Genomic DNA, 19,264 nt, shown 5'->3' on the forward strand with positions numbered 1-19,264 from the left:
ATTTATTTATAATATCAATGGAAATTTTAAGTATATTTTCGCTGATAAAAATGCTCAAAAATTTCCATACTGAAGTTTTTGTTAGCGCAATATATTTAAAATTTTTTTTTTTTTTTTTAATAAACTGTGATTTGATACCATTAGATAATTAAATACTTTATACTTGATTAAAATTACAATTTACTATCATAGAACTGATATATAAATGCATTATTAATTTTAATTTTGGTGGTGTACTTAAAATTATTATACTAACTATAATTATTTAAATTTATTTCACTTTTATAATACAGAAAAAACAATTGTTCGGTATTTTTATTTTTATAATGTTATAAATCATGGGTTGGTTTTACTTTTATTTTAGGTAAATTAAAATGATAATAAGTTGATATTAACAGTATTTATTTTCTAAAATCAATCAAAACTATCGTAGTTGTTAAGAACTTGTGATATTTTTGTAATTGAAAACTACTTACATTATACTAAGATTTTTATCTGACCTAGTGATTAGTAAAATACCTTTATCGATTACCAGATTCTGACTATTCATTAACAATAAAAGGGGTTTTCTGTATAATACATTTTAAGGAGCCAAATAATGAAATAAGATATATGGATAAGAAATAAAATTTCTTCTACAAAGTTTTTTTGTCTACTAAAATGTTACTCGGTAACGATTATAAACTAACCATGGCAACAAAGTTGGGAAGCAGGATAGTAAACAATTTTAAAATAAGAAGATAAATAACTGATTAAAAATATTGGTTTCCCTTTCCCCTTGCAGTAATATACGATGACAGTGTATATATAACGACTAAATTGTCATGGTTAATATATTGTACTATTTAGGGTGATTCATAAGTTTTTACTAACTGCGGTATCTTTTATATATATTAAAATAACCAAAGTCTCTTCTTATTATTTATTGGCATAACTTATTGCTAAATGTATTCACCATTGAGAATATAATGTTTGTATGAAAATCAAATGAATAACTTTTAACTTTATTATTTTTATAAAATTTGATTGCTTGATTGGTTTTACCTAAAATATAATATTTTTAGACATACAAATGTAATTTTTTACGTTTCTATTGAATTTTATTAATAAAAACATACTTAATAATATGCTTACTTCTAAATAAATCAAATTTTGAACAATCTGTACCTAATGATTTATTAGCAATTAATGAATAAGATGATGAACAGTTATACTATTATTGAAAGTCCGTTTTACAATCATATCTATGGTTTTGTCCAATATTTTAACTAAGGTTTAAATTTAAACTTATATGACAAATGTATTCTAGTTTAACTAACACAACAGTAATTATAATTGTATTATGTTTAATAATAATTATCATTTGGTTTTATCTATGAATTTACGCCATAATAACACGCAATGTTTAAAAATGAACTTAAAATATTTTATTCAGATGATTATTATTCAAATGAACAATGTGACTTGAAATTATGAATCATTAAAACACTTTTTATTTACAAAAGAATAATAGTTAACCTTAAAAAGTACAGGATTATATACAACACTTAATAAATTTAAAACAATAAAACTGTTATTTTACAAAAAAAACCTTGATTATTGCGCAAATATACAGACATTTTTTTTTTTCATATTTCCATTAAATCAATGAAGTTTTACATTTTGTGTAAAAATTTGTTTTTAGACAAATTTATTTAAATAAATACATAATTAGTACCACAAAGTAATTAAAATGTATTTGAAAATTAAACTGTAGATATACTTACTAATAATTAATTTACCTATTATTAAAGCACTATTTTATTATATTTTATTTGAAATTTGAATTACTTGTTTGAACTATTTTTGAAATTATCATCCTATTATATATAAATCATTCATATCACTTTATGGTATAAGCCTATGTATTCATTTAATTCTTATTACCTTAACATTTCAATCTATGTTTCATTTCCTATCAAAGTTTTGATCCATATACACGTAAGTTTGATACTCTCTTCACTAACATACAATGTACCTTTCAATGTACAATCAAAATTATATCCTTATATATTAGAACAAAATCCACTTCATATAAATATATTTTTATCTTATATTTATGATTGATGAATATTTTTTTTTAAAATAAACTTTTCACAAACAAAAACATGTTTTAATATATTATGCATATTACCATGTAATATTTTAAAAGTCTTCATTTTTTTTATATCAGATATTCATATTTTATTTATATCGAATATTAATAAATTAAGCAATGGTAAAAGTAATTGTGAGTTATCAATGATTTAAGATAAAATAAATTATATTAATAATATTTTAAATTATATTTTAAAAAAACAATAAAAAAGGGATTTATTTATCTATTACTATTTGCTATGATAGAATATATTTTTAATAATCACAATATTAGTTTATTACTTTATTATTGTTCTTTGAAAAAGAACAATTATATTTTCTATTTTACTTCTTTTTATGAGTCACTCATTTTATTTTACATTTAATATTTTTGTATATAATTTACTTACTGAAATAATATTCAATTGGTATTAAATCTCTAATTTAATGTATTCAGTATTCAAATATTTTTGTGTTTGGTTTTTCTAAAATTAAGAAAATTAAATTGTATCACCCTTAAATATGTTTTTTTCTGATTATAAGATATTTTAACATCAAAATTGAAGTTAGTAAAATTAAAGATGCAAATTAATGATCAAAATGGTTTTTTATTTGTATTTCTGGAAAATGGTAACTAATTTGAAAAACAATTATAACGTTAAAAAAAATAATTTTCTATTACAACTTATATAAGTCGTGTCAAAAGAATAATAAGAACCTATCTAAAATACAACAAATTTTATTAAAATTTTTGATTTTTTCATAGGACGTTGTGGTCACGACAGTCCATGTCAACAACTATGCTACGAACTTCATGATGGCATGTTTGAATGTGATTGTAAATCAGGTTTTTCATTACACGAAGATGGTTATAGTTGTATTAGTAAGTACATTATTTATATAAAAAATAAATAAAAATACATGTGATTGATAATTATCATCTATTTTTACTGAAACACATTAAAATTAATATTTTACTAAAAATATTTTCAATATTTTCAAAAAATATTGTTTAGTTGTAAAAAGTAACATAAATTATAATTTACAAATTAATTTTTTATGTTTTTACTGCACCCTACTTCACATTTTAATTAAATGGAAATTCTTGCAATCGACCAAAAACATATTCATTTTGTGTCAACATTTCAAATTGTTTATACCTATATAATAAGAATTATTATTTTATGAGAAACCTCACGAGAAAAAACTTTTTATTATTAATGTTCAACATCTGTAACAAAAATCATACCCAGACAAAAACTGGGTACTCAGAAAAAAAAATCGTTACCTACCCTAGCAACTACAGAAAACTCTCCACTGTTAAAAACATTTGTCATATAAATAAAAATGTATCCTATATATTTATCAACACTTTTTGAACATCATGTTTATGTTTTAAAGAACTTAAATCAAAAACAAATGATAGATGAACATTTATTTATTCCATTTCTAATTTGATTTGTTTTTAAATTATTTTAATATAAATGAAAACATATTATTAAAATAATTATTTTACTAACTTAAACGGATAGTTAATTATAACTGAAATGAAAACATATTTACTTGTATACGTATAGTTAGTAATACATTTTTATATGAATATCGTGCAATGCAACTTATAAATAAATTAAAATTTGTTTAAGTGCATTTAGTATTTTTAATGATTTTACACAAAACTATAAAGTTAAATTATAAAAATAATTCTTAAGGTTTAAATCATATAACATGTAAATATTATGCTAATTAAGTCTTGCTCTTAAAAACAATGCCATCTTTTAAATTAAACATTTTAATTTACTTCATTTTAAATTTTTTATTATATAAACTAAAATTGAAAAATCATTATTTTAAAAAGGTTACATATAAATTAATGAAAACGTTTTGTAATGCATTTTTCTTTTTTTTTGTTTCCTGAAAAGTTTATATATTTTTGTTTTTTATAAATTTATTTAAATAAATATTAAAGAGTTATATAATCAAGGATAATAACATGTATAAGTATAGTTAAGTCCAAAAAATCTTGTACAACTGAGTCCTTAATAATGAATTATATGTATGAAAAAAAATTCATGTTTTCCTCTTAATTTTTCTGTCAACCACTACAAATGAATTGATATGGTTATAAGGATAGTGCAATCGTTGGGGGTTAATTTTCATTTTTTATTTACCTCCATAATATTATTAAATTATCTAAATTTCATCTGGCTATCAAATTTATATTTCATCTTTTGTCGCCTTGCTAAAGTAAATTGTTTGAATGCCTTAAATATTTTTTTTAGAAAACGATTCGGTAACAGATAAAATCAATGAATTTGAAAGAGATATTGGTCTAACGTTTGTCGATTCTAATGAAATCGATTCTGAAGACAGCGTTCGATTTGTCAAGCACTTAGACCTACAAACTACCACTTCTACAAGTTCACCGGCTTTATGCGAGCGAAAGTGTGGCGATGGCGCATGTACATTCGACAGCCGAGGTAAACAGACTTGTCGATGTCCATTCAGTAAAACTGGATCCAACTGTCAGATAAGTGAGTATATTTACATATTTTACATTTAATAGATTTTAATGGTGTTAGGGTAAATCTTAAAAGCTAATTATTTAGTAAAATGAAGATTAAAAATGTAAAAATGTTAATACATTTCTATACCATTGTATAAAATAAATAAAGTGAACAATTAAATAAATGGTCTATAAGTTAAATAATACAATTAGATAGTTATCTAATTAAGTCTTACATATGACACATAATAGTCTTGCATTATAATTTGATTGTAGAAATATTAATTAAAAATATGATAAAAGATGATCTAATTTATACTTGGGAACATAATATTTTTATAGTAAAGTAATTTTCAAACCTGTTTTTACAAAGTTAGATATCAAATTTTATTATGATATAGTTCAATTTAATTTACTAAGTATAAATAAATCATTTTTGTGAGTAAAATATACATTCCAAGAGTATAAAATTAATATACATATAGATTACAAAACAAACACAAAGTGACAGTTTTTGTATAAACATATAATGTTCCTATCTAGTATATAAATGTTTTATACTATAATTTTAATGGACTAATAGATTCTAAATTTTTTTAAATATCACGAAAAATAATATATTGCATATATGATGTTTAAAATTATAGTAAAATAAAAATACATATTTTTAATTTTAGTGAAATTAAAAAAATATATCTTACTTAATTTATTACTTAAAAAAAGTATGTCAGTATTGCATTCGCATGATAATTGTATAATAATATGTTCAGAACATAACAATTCCTTTAAAACACCAACAGTAATTCTATAACAAAATTTAAACTTGTAAATAACCATAAAGTATCAATAATTATATTAAAATATTTCTTAAAAATTTGGTGATTTACAACATTGTATTTTGTGTAATACATGAACAGGGTTTGTTGTAGCAACTAGTTAGTAACACTTGTAATAACAAATACTTTATTTTATTACTTTCTCGGTCATGACATTTTTTATATTTCTTATTTTTATGTACCTTAGTATATTACTGACTAGCCATATTATTAATTGTATTTTAATTTAAATTGTGTAAATTCAAACATGTTACGTTTTATGAGGCAATACAACTAAAATAATTTAATGTTAAACTAGGTTGTATATTTTAAAACCATTTTTAATTTGTATTTATCATTCTTTCTAGTATGTTTTTTAGGTTATGTTTTCAAGTGTTTTACACAGTATACTATTACTCAATACATATTTTTTCTTACTTTGGAAAAAATATTGACATCATGCTTTTAATTTTTCTTTTATTTTATTATGTTGGATAAAATTGATAGGTTTCTTCTTGTAATCATTTTAGAAATAACAGGCTCATTTATGTACATGTATGTAATAAGAGTACAATTTACTTTATTACGAGTATCATCAATTATCACTATAATTTTAACTAACTAGCATCTTATGAAAAACCTATATATAAAATAGTACGTTTGTAAAATCTAAATAACTTTTGATAAAAATCCATCCAGAGTTGATTGAATTTTTTTTTTCTTCGATCAACTTCATAATCATATCATCGTAGGATTTATGTTGCTTGTAATTTTGGACTTATTTATCAATATTAATCCATACCGGTACCGACTTAATTCGCATTTATAACAAGTTTGTTCAAAATATGTACATAGTTTCTTGATTTCTTCATATCTTCTAATTTTCAAATGACCCTTTTAACCGGTGTGTAATTCGAATAGAAGAATTTCTTGCTGTGTTAGTATAAATGGAAATCAGAACCAGCTGTTTTGAGTCTAATAAGTGAATGAATCAACAGTAAGTCCAATAAGCTGTAATCACTGTACCTAAACATTAAGGTGTCCCTTATTTTTGAATTTACTAACTTTTGATTCTTTATGTCTTATTTTGTTCATTATTATAAAAGAGTTATTTAAATTAAATTTGGTTATGATTACTACCCCTTTCACATACACCAAGGGAGTTGAAAAATTAAAAAATTGGGTTGTTATGCCGTTTTTTTTTGAGTATAATCAATAAACTATTAATGTTATCAAATAAATATACACCACTTAAATTATAGAGATATATATTTTTAATAAAAAACATTTCTATAACATTATTCGTATACATATATTATATAATATAATTTATAGTATATTATTTTCTAAGAAAAATTATAAAATATTTCACTTATTCCAAAAAAAAAACTGACTTTTTACGGTTTTATAAGTATATCAGAATAACAATTAGTAATACAATAAAATATCTAATATAAGAATGATAAAATATTAAATTTTCTAAAAAAAATTTGATAAGCCTAAATTGTATTGGTTTGATTGATATATTGCAAGAGTCATTTAAACTTAAGAAAATTAAAAATATCTATGTATAACTGTTATTGTATAACTATAACTGTAGTTGTAGCTAATATTGATGTGTATTAGACTTATCTGTGACTGAACGATCGATAACTTATGATATGATTTTAATTGTGTAAATAATGTATAGATATATAGATATTATGTATTACTAAATGTAAATATAATATATTGCATTTTTATTTCAGATTATGTCATAAATCTGCAATAAGACAAAAAAAGATACTAAACAAAAATGACCGAGTTAATCCATAAATTTAGTTCATAAAAGCTTTGCCTTTATTTTTTTTTTATTTTTTTTATTTTTTTTGTTTTTATATTTTGGCCAAAATTGTTAAGCTGAAGAAAAATAATCATTTGATTTCATTGGTATCTGGCTTAGTAAACCAATATAATTTAGGAAGAGATTTACATAAATACTGGAGTTCATTCTAAAAAAAAGTAAAATATTTCACGATACGAATACAGCTCGAAAATTCTGGAGTTAAATGGATTAACTTGGACAGTTATAATTTTCCTTTGACTAAAGTTTAAAAAAAATAGAATACAATACACCCCAAATTTCATAGTATTTTATAAAATAATTTATTTATTAAAAATTTTTGTAATTAATTTAATTTATTTTTGAATTTCACTTATAAGAAGACATGCTGAAATAAAATATTTATAAACGTTCATAAAGACGACTATTTCAATAATATTAATGTTTAGATATCAAAATTAGCCTTTAATTGCATGATTCAACAACTAATTTTAATTTATCATAATAATTATATGAAATAAATTTAACAAATCTAAATATTATGAAATAACTGATATAACCTAATTCCATTACAAATAAAATTATAAAAGACTTGCACTATTATTCTCAACAGTTATATGTTAATTTACTTCATCGAAATAACTATTTACATTATTATATTATATTACTAATCGGTATGCAAACATAATACAAATGTACATCGTTTAAATCATTTTTGAGAAAATAGTAATTCGCATTATTTGCTTAAATTTAAAATATATAAGTTCTACATTATTTAACATTTTATTTAAATTACAACAAATTAATAAATTTAAATTTGTAAATTACTGACTATTTTTAATATTAAAAAAAACAATTTAAAAAGGATAAATATTCATGTTTTGGGTTTATTAACGTTTAACGAATTATTTCTAAAAGTATATTATTATATGTTTTTGATGATTTTTTCGATAAATAGTTTTAATTTACTCAATTAATGATTTTACAAAAATTAAAATACTATTAAATGTATTTAAATAATGTTAAATATAAATTTTTGAAAGTTATAATTTTTATTCTGAACATTTTAGTTAGTTTGATGATATTTATAGTTATTGTTTTGAGTGCCGCCTATGCACAAAACTATTTGAACTTAAATTACAATTAAAATTAGTCCAACAGTCATAATTAAACCTAATATTTTAACTAAAAAGCACTAACATTTCATGAATATTATAAGAAACTGAATTGTACTTAACATCGTTTTTTTTGTCTATGATAATTTTTTGTCATTTATTTGTATTTCAAAATTACTACTTATCTCGGACTCCGGTGACCAACTAAACTTAATGATTTGTCTGAAAAGAGTTTAAAAAAATGCTGGAAAATTTAAGATGCAGTCAACTTATTTACCGGTATGAATAGAAAGCTTTCAATGATATACGACTTAAATTAACAGTAGTCAAATGATAAAAAGTAATCACAAGATCATACCTTTCATTGATTATTTAACTAAAAATTATCTAATAATAGTTTATTACGGTTAAAATCATATTTTAAATATATAACTTAATGTTTATTACATAAACAATATTATTAATTACACGGTAATATATAAAACAAAATGTTTATTTATTTTAGTAGGTAAGTTCTATGTACTGATATATCCCGACAAATAAAAACTAAAAAACTAACATTTTGGATGCGTGTCAAATAATTTTTTTTTGGCTTACTCAAAGTTTGCGTGACCATATTACTTGAATGTAGCGTGACCACACCCAATAATTCTCTCAGGATGTTTGTGCCGCTTGGACTAAGGTGCTTTTCGAAAATAAACCCATTAGGATTTACTGATATATATACTCGTATAACATTATCATTAGTCACTTTATGGTTATTCAACACCCGATAACAAAAGAAGCTTCTATTAACAATTTTTTTCTCTTAATATTAAATTAAATTTTAATTTATTTAATTTTTAATTTTAATATCGACATTAATAATTTCTGCTTGGTAACGTTACAATTAAATTAATTAACACTCAAGTATTGAAAAAATTCAATAGTAATAAATAATCATCAAATTTAAAATAAAAAAAGGATTAGGAAAACATGATATACATTTATGAAATTATTATAATTAATTATTTGTTTTCATTTTTAACTGACTTAGCCTATTAAATTATTTTCACTTGAATGACATTTTTTTTAATCATTTAAGTTTATTTTTTTTAAGAATTTAAGTTATTTAAGAATCATAATTCCAGTTATATATTTCTTCAATTAAACTCACGAAAATTAAAACATTTTTAAAAATGTATAAATATTAAATACCCTTTTCAATATAAAATTATGTTTATAGTGAAATTTAAAACTTCTTTTATAAAGCTTTTAATTTTTATCGTTTATTACAAAGCATTAAAACATGTATTTACTTTTAGATATTAATAAAATTGTCAAAAATAAATAATCGTAAATAAAAAATTCAACTGACAAAGTAAAATAAAAAAAACAATTTTTTTTTTTATTAATTTATCAGATTTTTATAAATTTTAAATAATTATTATTGATTTTTGTTTCCATGAAAAATTTTTATGTTATAATTTATGTTAAAAAAGAGCTGTTTATTTGAATAGAATGTTTTTTTTGTATAATGGTTGTTAATTTTACTTATTTTATTTATGCAGTATAAAATAAAAATTAATTATAATCATTGTTCTTAATATATTAGATTAAATTATTATATTTTATTAAATTGAGACTTGATAAAAAGTGAGTTAATTGATATTTAATGTTAAGTTATTTATGTAAATATGTATTAAATGTACTAATGTAATATATGTAATAATCTAAAAATTGAAAAATTGAAAAATTTTTATGATAAGAATTAAAAAAAAAATTATAAATAGTTAAAATATTTAAATTATAATACTTTTACACAATTTGTTTTTCTTAAATTTGATCATGTGGTTAAATATTAACTACTTAGTGCTTACATTTTTTCTATATATTAATTATAATTTTTTATTTTCTTATTAGCTAATCCAATTAGATACCCAAGATTCAACGGGCGTAGTTGGTTGGCATTCCCACCGCTTCGGGGAGCCTACAAACACGTACAAATAAGTTTAGAATTTCGGCCAGAGAGTTGGGACGGTATATTGTTTTTAGCTGCTGAAAGAGATGATTTAGTTGGAGATTTCATGGCTATTTTACTTCACAATGGCTTTTTGGAATTTCGGTAATTCAAACTAAAGCCAATCAGAATGTATTGTTATAACACAGTGATAAAATATGTTTGTATATAGATTCGATTGTGGATCTGGCTTGGGAGTAGTTAAATCTGAAGAAACTGTAGTTCTAAATCAATGGAACACACTATCCGTATACAGACACAGGTGGGATGCGTGGATTCAATTAAACCGTGGAAAACGTATTTCTGGAAGATCAAAAGTAAGTAAATTTTAGAAGCTATACATTCGATAAGCCATAAAATAATTGAATAACACTTGATTACCTAAACAATGTGTAAATTTATTAAAGTTAGAACTATTCTAAATAAAAAAATTAGTATTTCATAGAATTATCTTAATTTACTCATGTAAATACTTAAAGTATAATCAATATAATGGAATTAAAAGACATAAATAATCATAATGACTTTACTAAACTTTTAATTTACATTTTTTTATATATATATTTTTTTTTTATTAATTGATCATCATAAATTATATAATACATACAATAAAATTTCATTAATTATATTTATGTATTTCTATAGTTTGTGTTGAAATAGAGAATAATACAAATTGAAAAAAGATTTATGATTAATAAAATATACAAAAATTTAAACATTAAGGTTATTAGGATTTTTAGTGCACAGTTTCACAATATATAATTTTAGATTATAAATAAAATTATATTTACACTAAAAATAAAATTGAATATAATACACATATGTAAACAAATGGAAAGAATAAATTCAATTATACTAGTTGTGAAAACAACCAGTGGTGTATAATTTTTTAAGATTAATTTTGACACATTAAACGTTTTATTTCTTTATGAAGATGGCATAGTCTGCATGGCATAATATGGCATAGAGTTGAAATAAACTGGCCTGAAATAATTAACAAAATATTGCCCAAATTATTTTTGTGTGTATTTTACTGGAATATTATAAAGTCTGCATTCACTTTTACCTTCATACATTTTTTTATTTACACCTTTGATGACACTCTTAAGAATGAACATAATTTTTACTCTTCTGTAAATTAACTTAATTGTTAGAATACTCAGAACCCTGTAGTTTTCCTTCGTAGATCCTTCTAAAGAAGTCTTGTTTAGATAGATTCTTAAAATGTTATTTTGGTTAGCCCGCAATCTGTGTATAGTACTGTCGCCTAGTCCACCTCAGACTAACAGGTCATATTGCAAGGTTAATGTGACTAATGTAACGCAAAATAAATAACATGCGTCATAAGTATAAATACTAAGCCCCTTAATTTTTGATACTTATAGATGATTACGAGTAGCTTTCCAACTAGATTTTGTGAATGCAGATTCCACCTTAAATTATTATCGAATATGATACCTAGGTAATGGGTTCTTGTTACTTCATTTGTAAGAATACATTTTGTAAGTTGTTACAACTGTTCCCGCCAATACATCTATGTTTTATTAATTGATTTAAGGCTAAGCATGTTTTATTTATGGAGAAAGTCATAAACAATGTTTTTTCTCATTCAGAGTTACATGTCTGTCACGTTGGAATTGGTAAACTTTGTTAATACCAACATTTGGTTTATGATTTACTTCTTCCCAAAACTTGTCGGAAAAAATTAAGCAGGTATTATCAGCATAAGTTACAATTAGCCCATCTAGGTTTAAATCACTGATCAAGTTAATGTATTATAAGAATAAGATTAGGCTTAATAATACACTTCTTTGAAGGACACCGTATTCATTTATACCTTACTGGCCAATATATTTTCAATCTTAAGAATTTGTAAAAAATAGCTTTTAAACCATGATAAACTAATTTTATCAATTTCAAAATACGGTAGGATTTTAAGCAAAATTTTGTAGTTTGCCGTACAGAAAGCTTTGGCTAAGTCCACGAACACATCAAAGACCTTATTATTGTTGTCTAGTTCATTATAAATAATTTCAGTCATGCTAAATTAGGCTTTTTCGATGCTTATATCGGGTTTAAAAGCAAATTAGTTTTTGTAAAGAAGTTTGTACTTTTTAAGAAATGATATGAGTCTCTTTTTAATTATTTTCTCGAATATATTAGTGAAATTACTCAACAAGGATATTGGCTTATAATTATTAACTTGTTTGTTATCCCCTATTTTGGAAATCGGTTTGATTGCAGCTAATTTAAGAAAATTTAGAAAAATACTTTGCTGTATTTTCAGTTTATAGATGTGCACTAAAGAATTTTTAATAAAGTCAATTACATATTTCAATAAATTATATATCATCCTATCATAATCTGGAGCATATTAATTAATTGAGTAATTTATATTAAAATATTAGCAGAACCCTTAGAATTTATGCTTTTATGCAGTATTTTGAATATAAATATTTTATATTCTGTGTATTCCAAAAGTAAATGATAAAATAATATAAATTATATTTCAAATTGGTAGTACTATTTATTTTATATATAATATAATTAATTTTAAGGATTCCGAGGTTTTCAATATTATTATTTTTTTTATAATTGTTTTTTTTTTTTTTTTTTAAATCGATTTTTTAATGAACAAAAAATATTTTATTCTTTACTGACAGGGCTTATTCTCGCGAATCACGTTTCGAGAGCCCGTCTTTATTGGTGGTCGCGGGAATACGTCTGGGTTGGCTGAACGCTTCCCAACAGACCGTGGATTTGTCGGTTGCGTTCGACTGTTACAAGCCAATGATCATAGATACGACTTTGGGGAAACACCTGCTGGTGATACGGTCAAATCCCAAGGAGTTGGTAAGTGTTCATATCACATATTGAGTTTATAGTAAAATGTAATAAACAGTTTTAGTAAAATTAAATATAAAATGAATTGGTATAATCATCAAAAAAATGTATTTAGTTGCGTTAAAAGACACAGTTTTTGATATTCAAAACGATGCTTGAAAATGTGTCAAAACTTTAAAAATTTGACGACAAGAAAAAAATATAAAATGCATTCTTTTAGTAGTTTGAAATATAAATAAAGAAAATTATAACGGGGAAAGATCCTCAACTAAACTTTGAACAAACTGCCAAAACTGTTTAATTTGTGGACAGCGATAAGTTTTCATTTTCCTTAATCTACGTCTTCTTGTTTACTAACTTCACAAATTATACCAGATAAAACATATGGGTTACTTGGTGTTGTCATTAATTATTTTTGTTTATAATTTGTATAAAAATTTCGTAGCTTATAATTTTTTAAATTCCACTTAAAAAAAAAAGAAGTATGTATGACAATCTCTAATCCTTTATCTAATTATAATTTAAGTAATACATTTAATAATTTCTAAACAATTAATTTACTATAATTGTTGATTAATTAAATTTAACATTTTAACCACCTGAAGTATGTAAAATTTGGAATTATCTTAAGTAAAGTAACAAGATTTTTATTCACTATTTTATTTTAGTTTCTATTTGTATGTTATTAAATTCAATTTTTAATTAAATTATAGAGATAAAAGAAACTATAACTTAATAAAATTGTGTCAATCAAGCCTGTTTTTTGTTAACCCATTAAAAAAGAAAAACTGTTATATTAATTAATTATAAATAATGTGTTAGATTAAAGTTTTTATCTTCAATCACATTTCACTAATTATAAACTATATGTATGTATCCATGATAAGTGTTTATAAGATGACTAATCTGTTAAATGATCTTGTCCTTTTAGTAAATGAATTTCTGAGTTCTAATAAAATAACTAAAATTAATTATGTTAAAAATAAGCTAAAGCACTCTTTTAGTATTTTTTTCAGCTGTATAAAAAGAAGCTCATTTTGACATTCTTTCTTTGATTTCAAATGAGTTAGTAAGTATAATTAATTAATATAGGGTAAAATTCAATTTGAGTACTTTTTAAATAATATCAACAAAAAATACATAAAATGGATATTAACAAAAATAATAATAATAATAATAAAAAGAAAATCATCATTCTTAAATCAATACATCTTTGCTCTTTAGTTTGCTTAATATATAATAACAATGTATCATACTATATAATAGTCAACTTGCTTAAATCAATGTATACTATTAGATTAATATAAGAGAAAATTAATTATCTATATTACCTAATTAAATTTAAATATGTATACTAATATTAATGAAAACTGAAAAAATTTATAAACATTATTAGTTTATTAAATGTATAATAGTTGTATACTGCTTATTAAAAAATCGTAAATGTATACAAATTTAAAAAGTAGAAAGAGTCTTAGATTATGATTTTTTTTTTTATTACTTTAAGCGTAAACTATTTTCATAATACCATAATGATCTATAAATACATTTTTTTGAAATTCTAAATAAAGACTAATAAAGATAGAAATAAAAGTTTAATCACAAACGATGAACAAAACATGATTAGGGCAAATGGCGTATAATACGTGTTTATTAGTATACATAATTAATATTAAAATAAAACAGCAATAGGATAGGGGAAAAAGTGGCTCAAAAACATTGAGTAAACACTAGAGAGAAGCTTTTGAGGTTAAAGTTGAAGAGAGGCTTATGGTTCCATCCTTCTCTTAATACACCAGTGTTAATTAATTTTCTAGACACTAATGTCGTTGTCGTTCATCGGTGGTTTGTGTTATATTATTAATTTAATTGGCCAGGAGTCAAGCTAGAGAACGCAAAAAAATACTCCTTTATTGTATATACATTTTGTTTAAATTTAAGTAATATTTACTGTTTCCTATTTAAAATATTCAAAAACAACTGACGTATTCAATAAGTTCGTTTATCTTTGTAAATTCTAAAATTAAATTGTACCGTGTAATTTTAAAAAAATGTACTTTTTTTTCTTTTTCAAGTAAAATAAATACATTTACATACTACTTAAAATCAAAGCTATTATTTTTTAAAAAAATCATATTATTAGGCTAGAGTTATTTTCCTTTAAAAATGTATTACCATTTTTTCCACTTATCGGTTACCATAATATATGCACTTCTTTTCTACACGTTTTTTTTATTTATATGTTATTTTTTTCGATAAATGCATTTTAATTAAAATTCAATTCCAATTTTTACTTTGTTATTCATTTTTTTTTTAATTTATCAATTGCATCGTCAATTTGTTTAAATCTTATATTTACTTGATTGTTTTTTTGACATTTTTGGAGTATAAAGGGGTTTAGAAATGGGTTAAGAATTGTAAGTTTAATTTTTTCAATCTTTAACTAGATCAAGCTGAATTTTTCGATACCATGATTGTAAAATCTGCAACCAAGAGTACTGGATCATACTTAAGAAACAACTTCGTATATAGCTTGCTCAAAATCAATTGTTATTGTAGTAGAATTAAAATAAAAATTTAAATATAATTATATGATTCGATATATTTACATATGTATCAATTGCAATGCTATAACTAGACCACTCAAAGCCCCTAATCATCAAACGCTTCTGAGTATTTGACCTTTTGAGGTCCCATAATAAATAGTTCGAGGTTCGGGGCCTGTGTGTAATGCACCCTCTGCACAACTGATTTTACAACACTGATTGATTGATTTGTTAGTGAGGAAACAAATAGCTGTTAGTATATAATTTCTATATTTGAATACATGTATTATAAACATTTAAGTAAAATGTTTGACACATTAATTAGAAATTCCATCTGCATAAATCTCATCAAAATTACACAAAAAATTTGAATTTTTATATCAGAAAAATATTAACATTATTTTTTCTATCATTAATGAGTAAAATATTTTCATCGAAAGATGTTTTAATTTTTAATTGATCTAAATGTATTTCGTTAATACTTGTTGGTATACCTATTCAGTAACAAAGTTCTCAGTCGCATAAAATTTTTTCAGAATTTCAATCATAACGGTGATATTGAAATTAGAACTGTGAGCAGAACTCTGTGGGTGTTCATTAAGGATGATTTTTTTTTTGGTTTTGAGAATAAATCGTCCATTGCTTTTTGCTTACATGCATGAGTAATGCATGTAAAATGCCGATTAGATTTTTTTGGTGATGTCAAATAGTTATGAATATTTTTCTCCAGTTTGTCAGAAACTACATGATTGGTTTTATTTGTATATATAACAGCTTGAGATGACGTCTGAGATGGGGAATTATAGTGAAGAATGATGTGAAAGAGTTAGGAGGAGGTGTAGACTAGAGAATACAGGCATCAGATGGAGATAATTGAAGACAAGGATGTATGTGGGGATAGTCCTAGTGAACGAGTTTACCGAAGAAGAATATAACAGCTTAACATTGGTTAAAGAAAATTGTCATCGACATATTACAGAATTCAGATTACTTGGTTTCTAAGCCAAATAATATTTGTTATATTCACGAACTATTAATGGTTTTCTACGAGAGTTATCCATAAATACAGCTTTTTTGAACATTTTAAAATAAAAAAACACAACTTTAAACAAAAAATTCAAAAAAATTTGTCATGATGGTCACCGACTGACATACGGTACGCTATTAATAATAATATATAAAAGTTGCCCTGATTTTAAGGTATGCATTTAATTTAATGTAACATACCTATCAATATTCCATAATTATATTTTATATTATCATAAAATTACATTTATAAGCTGAAATAAAAACAATAATCGATAACATTAAAAATATAGCATTAAGCTGCAGTAAAATAATGATATCTGTTATCTGATATACGTAATTAATTAGTATTCTATCGGTTCCAACATACATAATGGCTCATAATAACGATTATACTGTATATTTTTATTCCGTACATTACTATTTTATAAAATATTGTTTGATTTTTTACATAGTTGATTTTTTTTCATATAATAGAGCCAAGTGTGAAAAATTAACTATTATTTTATAATGAATAAACTAGTACCAAAAGAAACGTTAAAACTAATATAATAATACAATATACTCTTCGGCCCACGAGCCAAGAGAATGCAAGTTGCAGAGTAAAATAATTTTACCGTTCTACTACAGCACTAACAACCCACTACTATCAACTAGTATCATTCATAGTTTTATTTCCTAAATGTTAAATTATCATTGAAAAAATATTTGGAAGAAAATTTACAGTAAAGAAGATGATATTTATTTATTTATTTATGGAATAAAAAAGATTTTTTTTTTAAGAAAATGGCCCACTTTTTATATTATATAGAGTATAATATACACCATTATTTTACTGTAATATTCATCTAAAATAATCGATTGAATAGGTGTAGATGTATATTATACTTAATAGGTATGTAAATATTTTATATTCTTATTTTATTTCAATATATGCAGTATTCTACCTTACTAGAAATGGATAGTTATAGTGAATAAATGTTATTATACATTAGTTATACACTATAGTGGTTGATGAATGATTTATTTTACATATTAAATGCTTAACATAAAAAGTTTAAACCTAGTTATATTAGAAAAAAATAATTTATTCAATATTAAAAATATATTTTTAAATAAATATACTTAAAAATAATTATAATAACTTTAAATTGATTAGTTTTTAATTTATATATAATATATATATTACACATTTAACTATAATATAATTTATCTAATTAAAGTGTTGACATAAATAATAAATTAAGCTTACACTTAGTATCTTAAATTCATAATTTTCATTTTAATAAAATATATTATTTAAATTTTTTATGAAAAAATAGTAGCAACCTAAATTCATAAACTTTAGTTTTGTAAATTGTTTATTTATATTTTGTTTGTATATAAAAAGATATAAAATTTTTTGGCTTTCGTACCAATAATTTTTTGATAATTTTTAATATAATCATTATATTTAACAATATATTAAGTCTATTTTTTAATTTAAAATTTTTATACAAAATATGTCTGATTGAAATCAATCAAAGAACTTGTAAGAAATACGATTGCTATATTGTACACTTAATATGATGACATTGAAGTATTAGTTTTTGGTACAAAAAAATACCCTTGTTCTTATAATTCATCTTTGATAAATGTCATTCTAGTTATGTAAATGAAAGAAACGCTTTAAGGATTTTTTTTCTATTAAATAAACAAATCAATATTCAATAATTATTTTTTTATAAAATATAAATTTTAGTTATTATATAAGGTACAGCTAAAAATAATCTACATATCGTTTTTCTTTTCTACAGAGGAATGCTCTACAGATAAATGCACACGATCTCCTTGTCAACATGGTGGCAAGTGTGTAACGACATCTAACTCGTCTCTTTGTCTATGTCCACTTGGTTATACAGGGGATTTATGTGAAACAAAACTGGACTTACAGGTAATTAATTAATCAGAGTATTAATTCATTTTTATGAAAATAAGTAAGAGAATTATTTTATTATTTTTTCATTTCTAATGGGCATACAAATATATTTATTGAAATATAAGTAGTTATGAATATTAAGTTATACTTTTTAAAATCAGTTGTTAGTTTTTCAATAAAAAAAAAATATTAGAAATAATAATTATTTTATTGATTCATACAATTCAAATAAAATAATTTTAAGTCATACATTTTAAGTATATGCTCATATAATTAAAATTAAAATTAAGTAAAGTACTTTGTAAATAATTTTTAAAACAACATTTATAAACTTCTAATAAACGGCAGAATTGTTATTATATTTTAAATAAAAATATATGTATTATTTATTTCAGATATTATTATTATTTATATATCAATAAACAAATTTATCATACTGGATACGTTTCAATTCATTATTTTATTCATTTATTCAGAGATGTTAATTGAATATTATAAAATATAAAGCAATTTTAAAGTATAAAAAATTCAAATTTTTATCGAGTTAGTACAAAAAGCTGA

The 19,264-nt window shown here is 22.5% G+C and overlaps 1 protein-coding gene across 1 annotated transcript in view; it reads left to right on the plus strand.

Moving 5' to 3' along the window:
* LOC112683006 (pikachurin) overlaps positions 1-19,264 on the plus strand; it is a 53,591-nt gene that overhangs the window by 15,342 nt on the left and 18,985 nt on the right. The window contains exons 2-7 of the mRNA XM_025553832.1: positions 2,882-2,998; positions 4,395-4,646; positions 10,273-10,474; positions 10,542-10,686; positions 13,033-13,222; positions 18,582-18,718. Coding sequence (XP_025409617.1) covers positions 2,882-2,998; positions 4,395-4,646; positions 10,273-10,474; positions 10,542-10,686; positions 13,033-13,222; positions 18,582-18,718 — 1,043 coding nt within the window. The remainder of the gene's footprint in view (positions 1-2,881; positions 2,999-4,394; positions 4,647-10,272; positions 10,475-10,541; positions 10,687-13,032; positions 13,223-18,581; positions 18,719-19,264) is intronic.

This window comes from Sipha flava, unplaced genomic scaffold (assembly GCF_003268045.1).
Source record: "Sipha flava isolate LNK unplaced genomic scaffold, YSA_version1 217_pilon_pilon, whole genome shotgun sequence".
Lineage (NCBI taxonomy): Eukaryota > Metazoa > Arthropoda > Insecta > Hemiptera > Aphididae > Sipha > Sipha flava.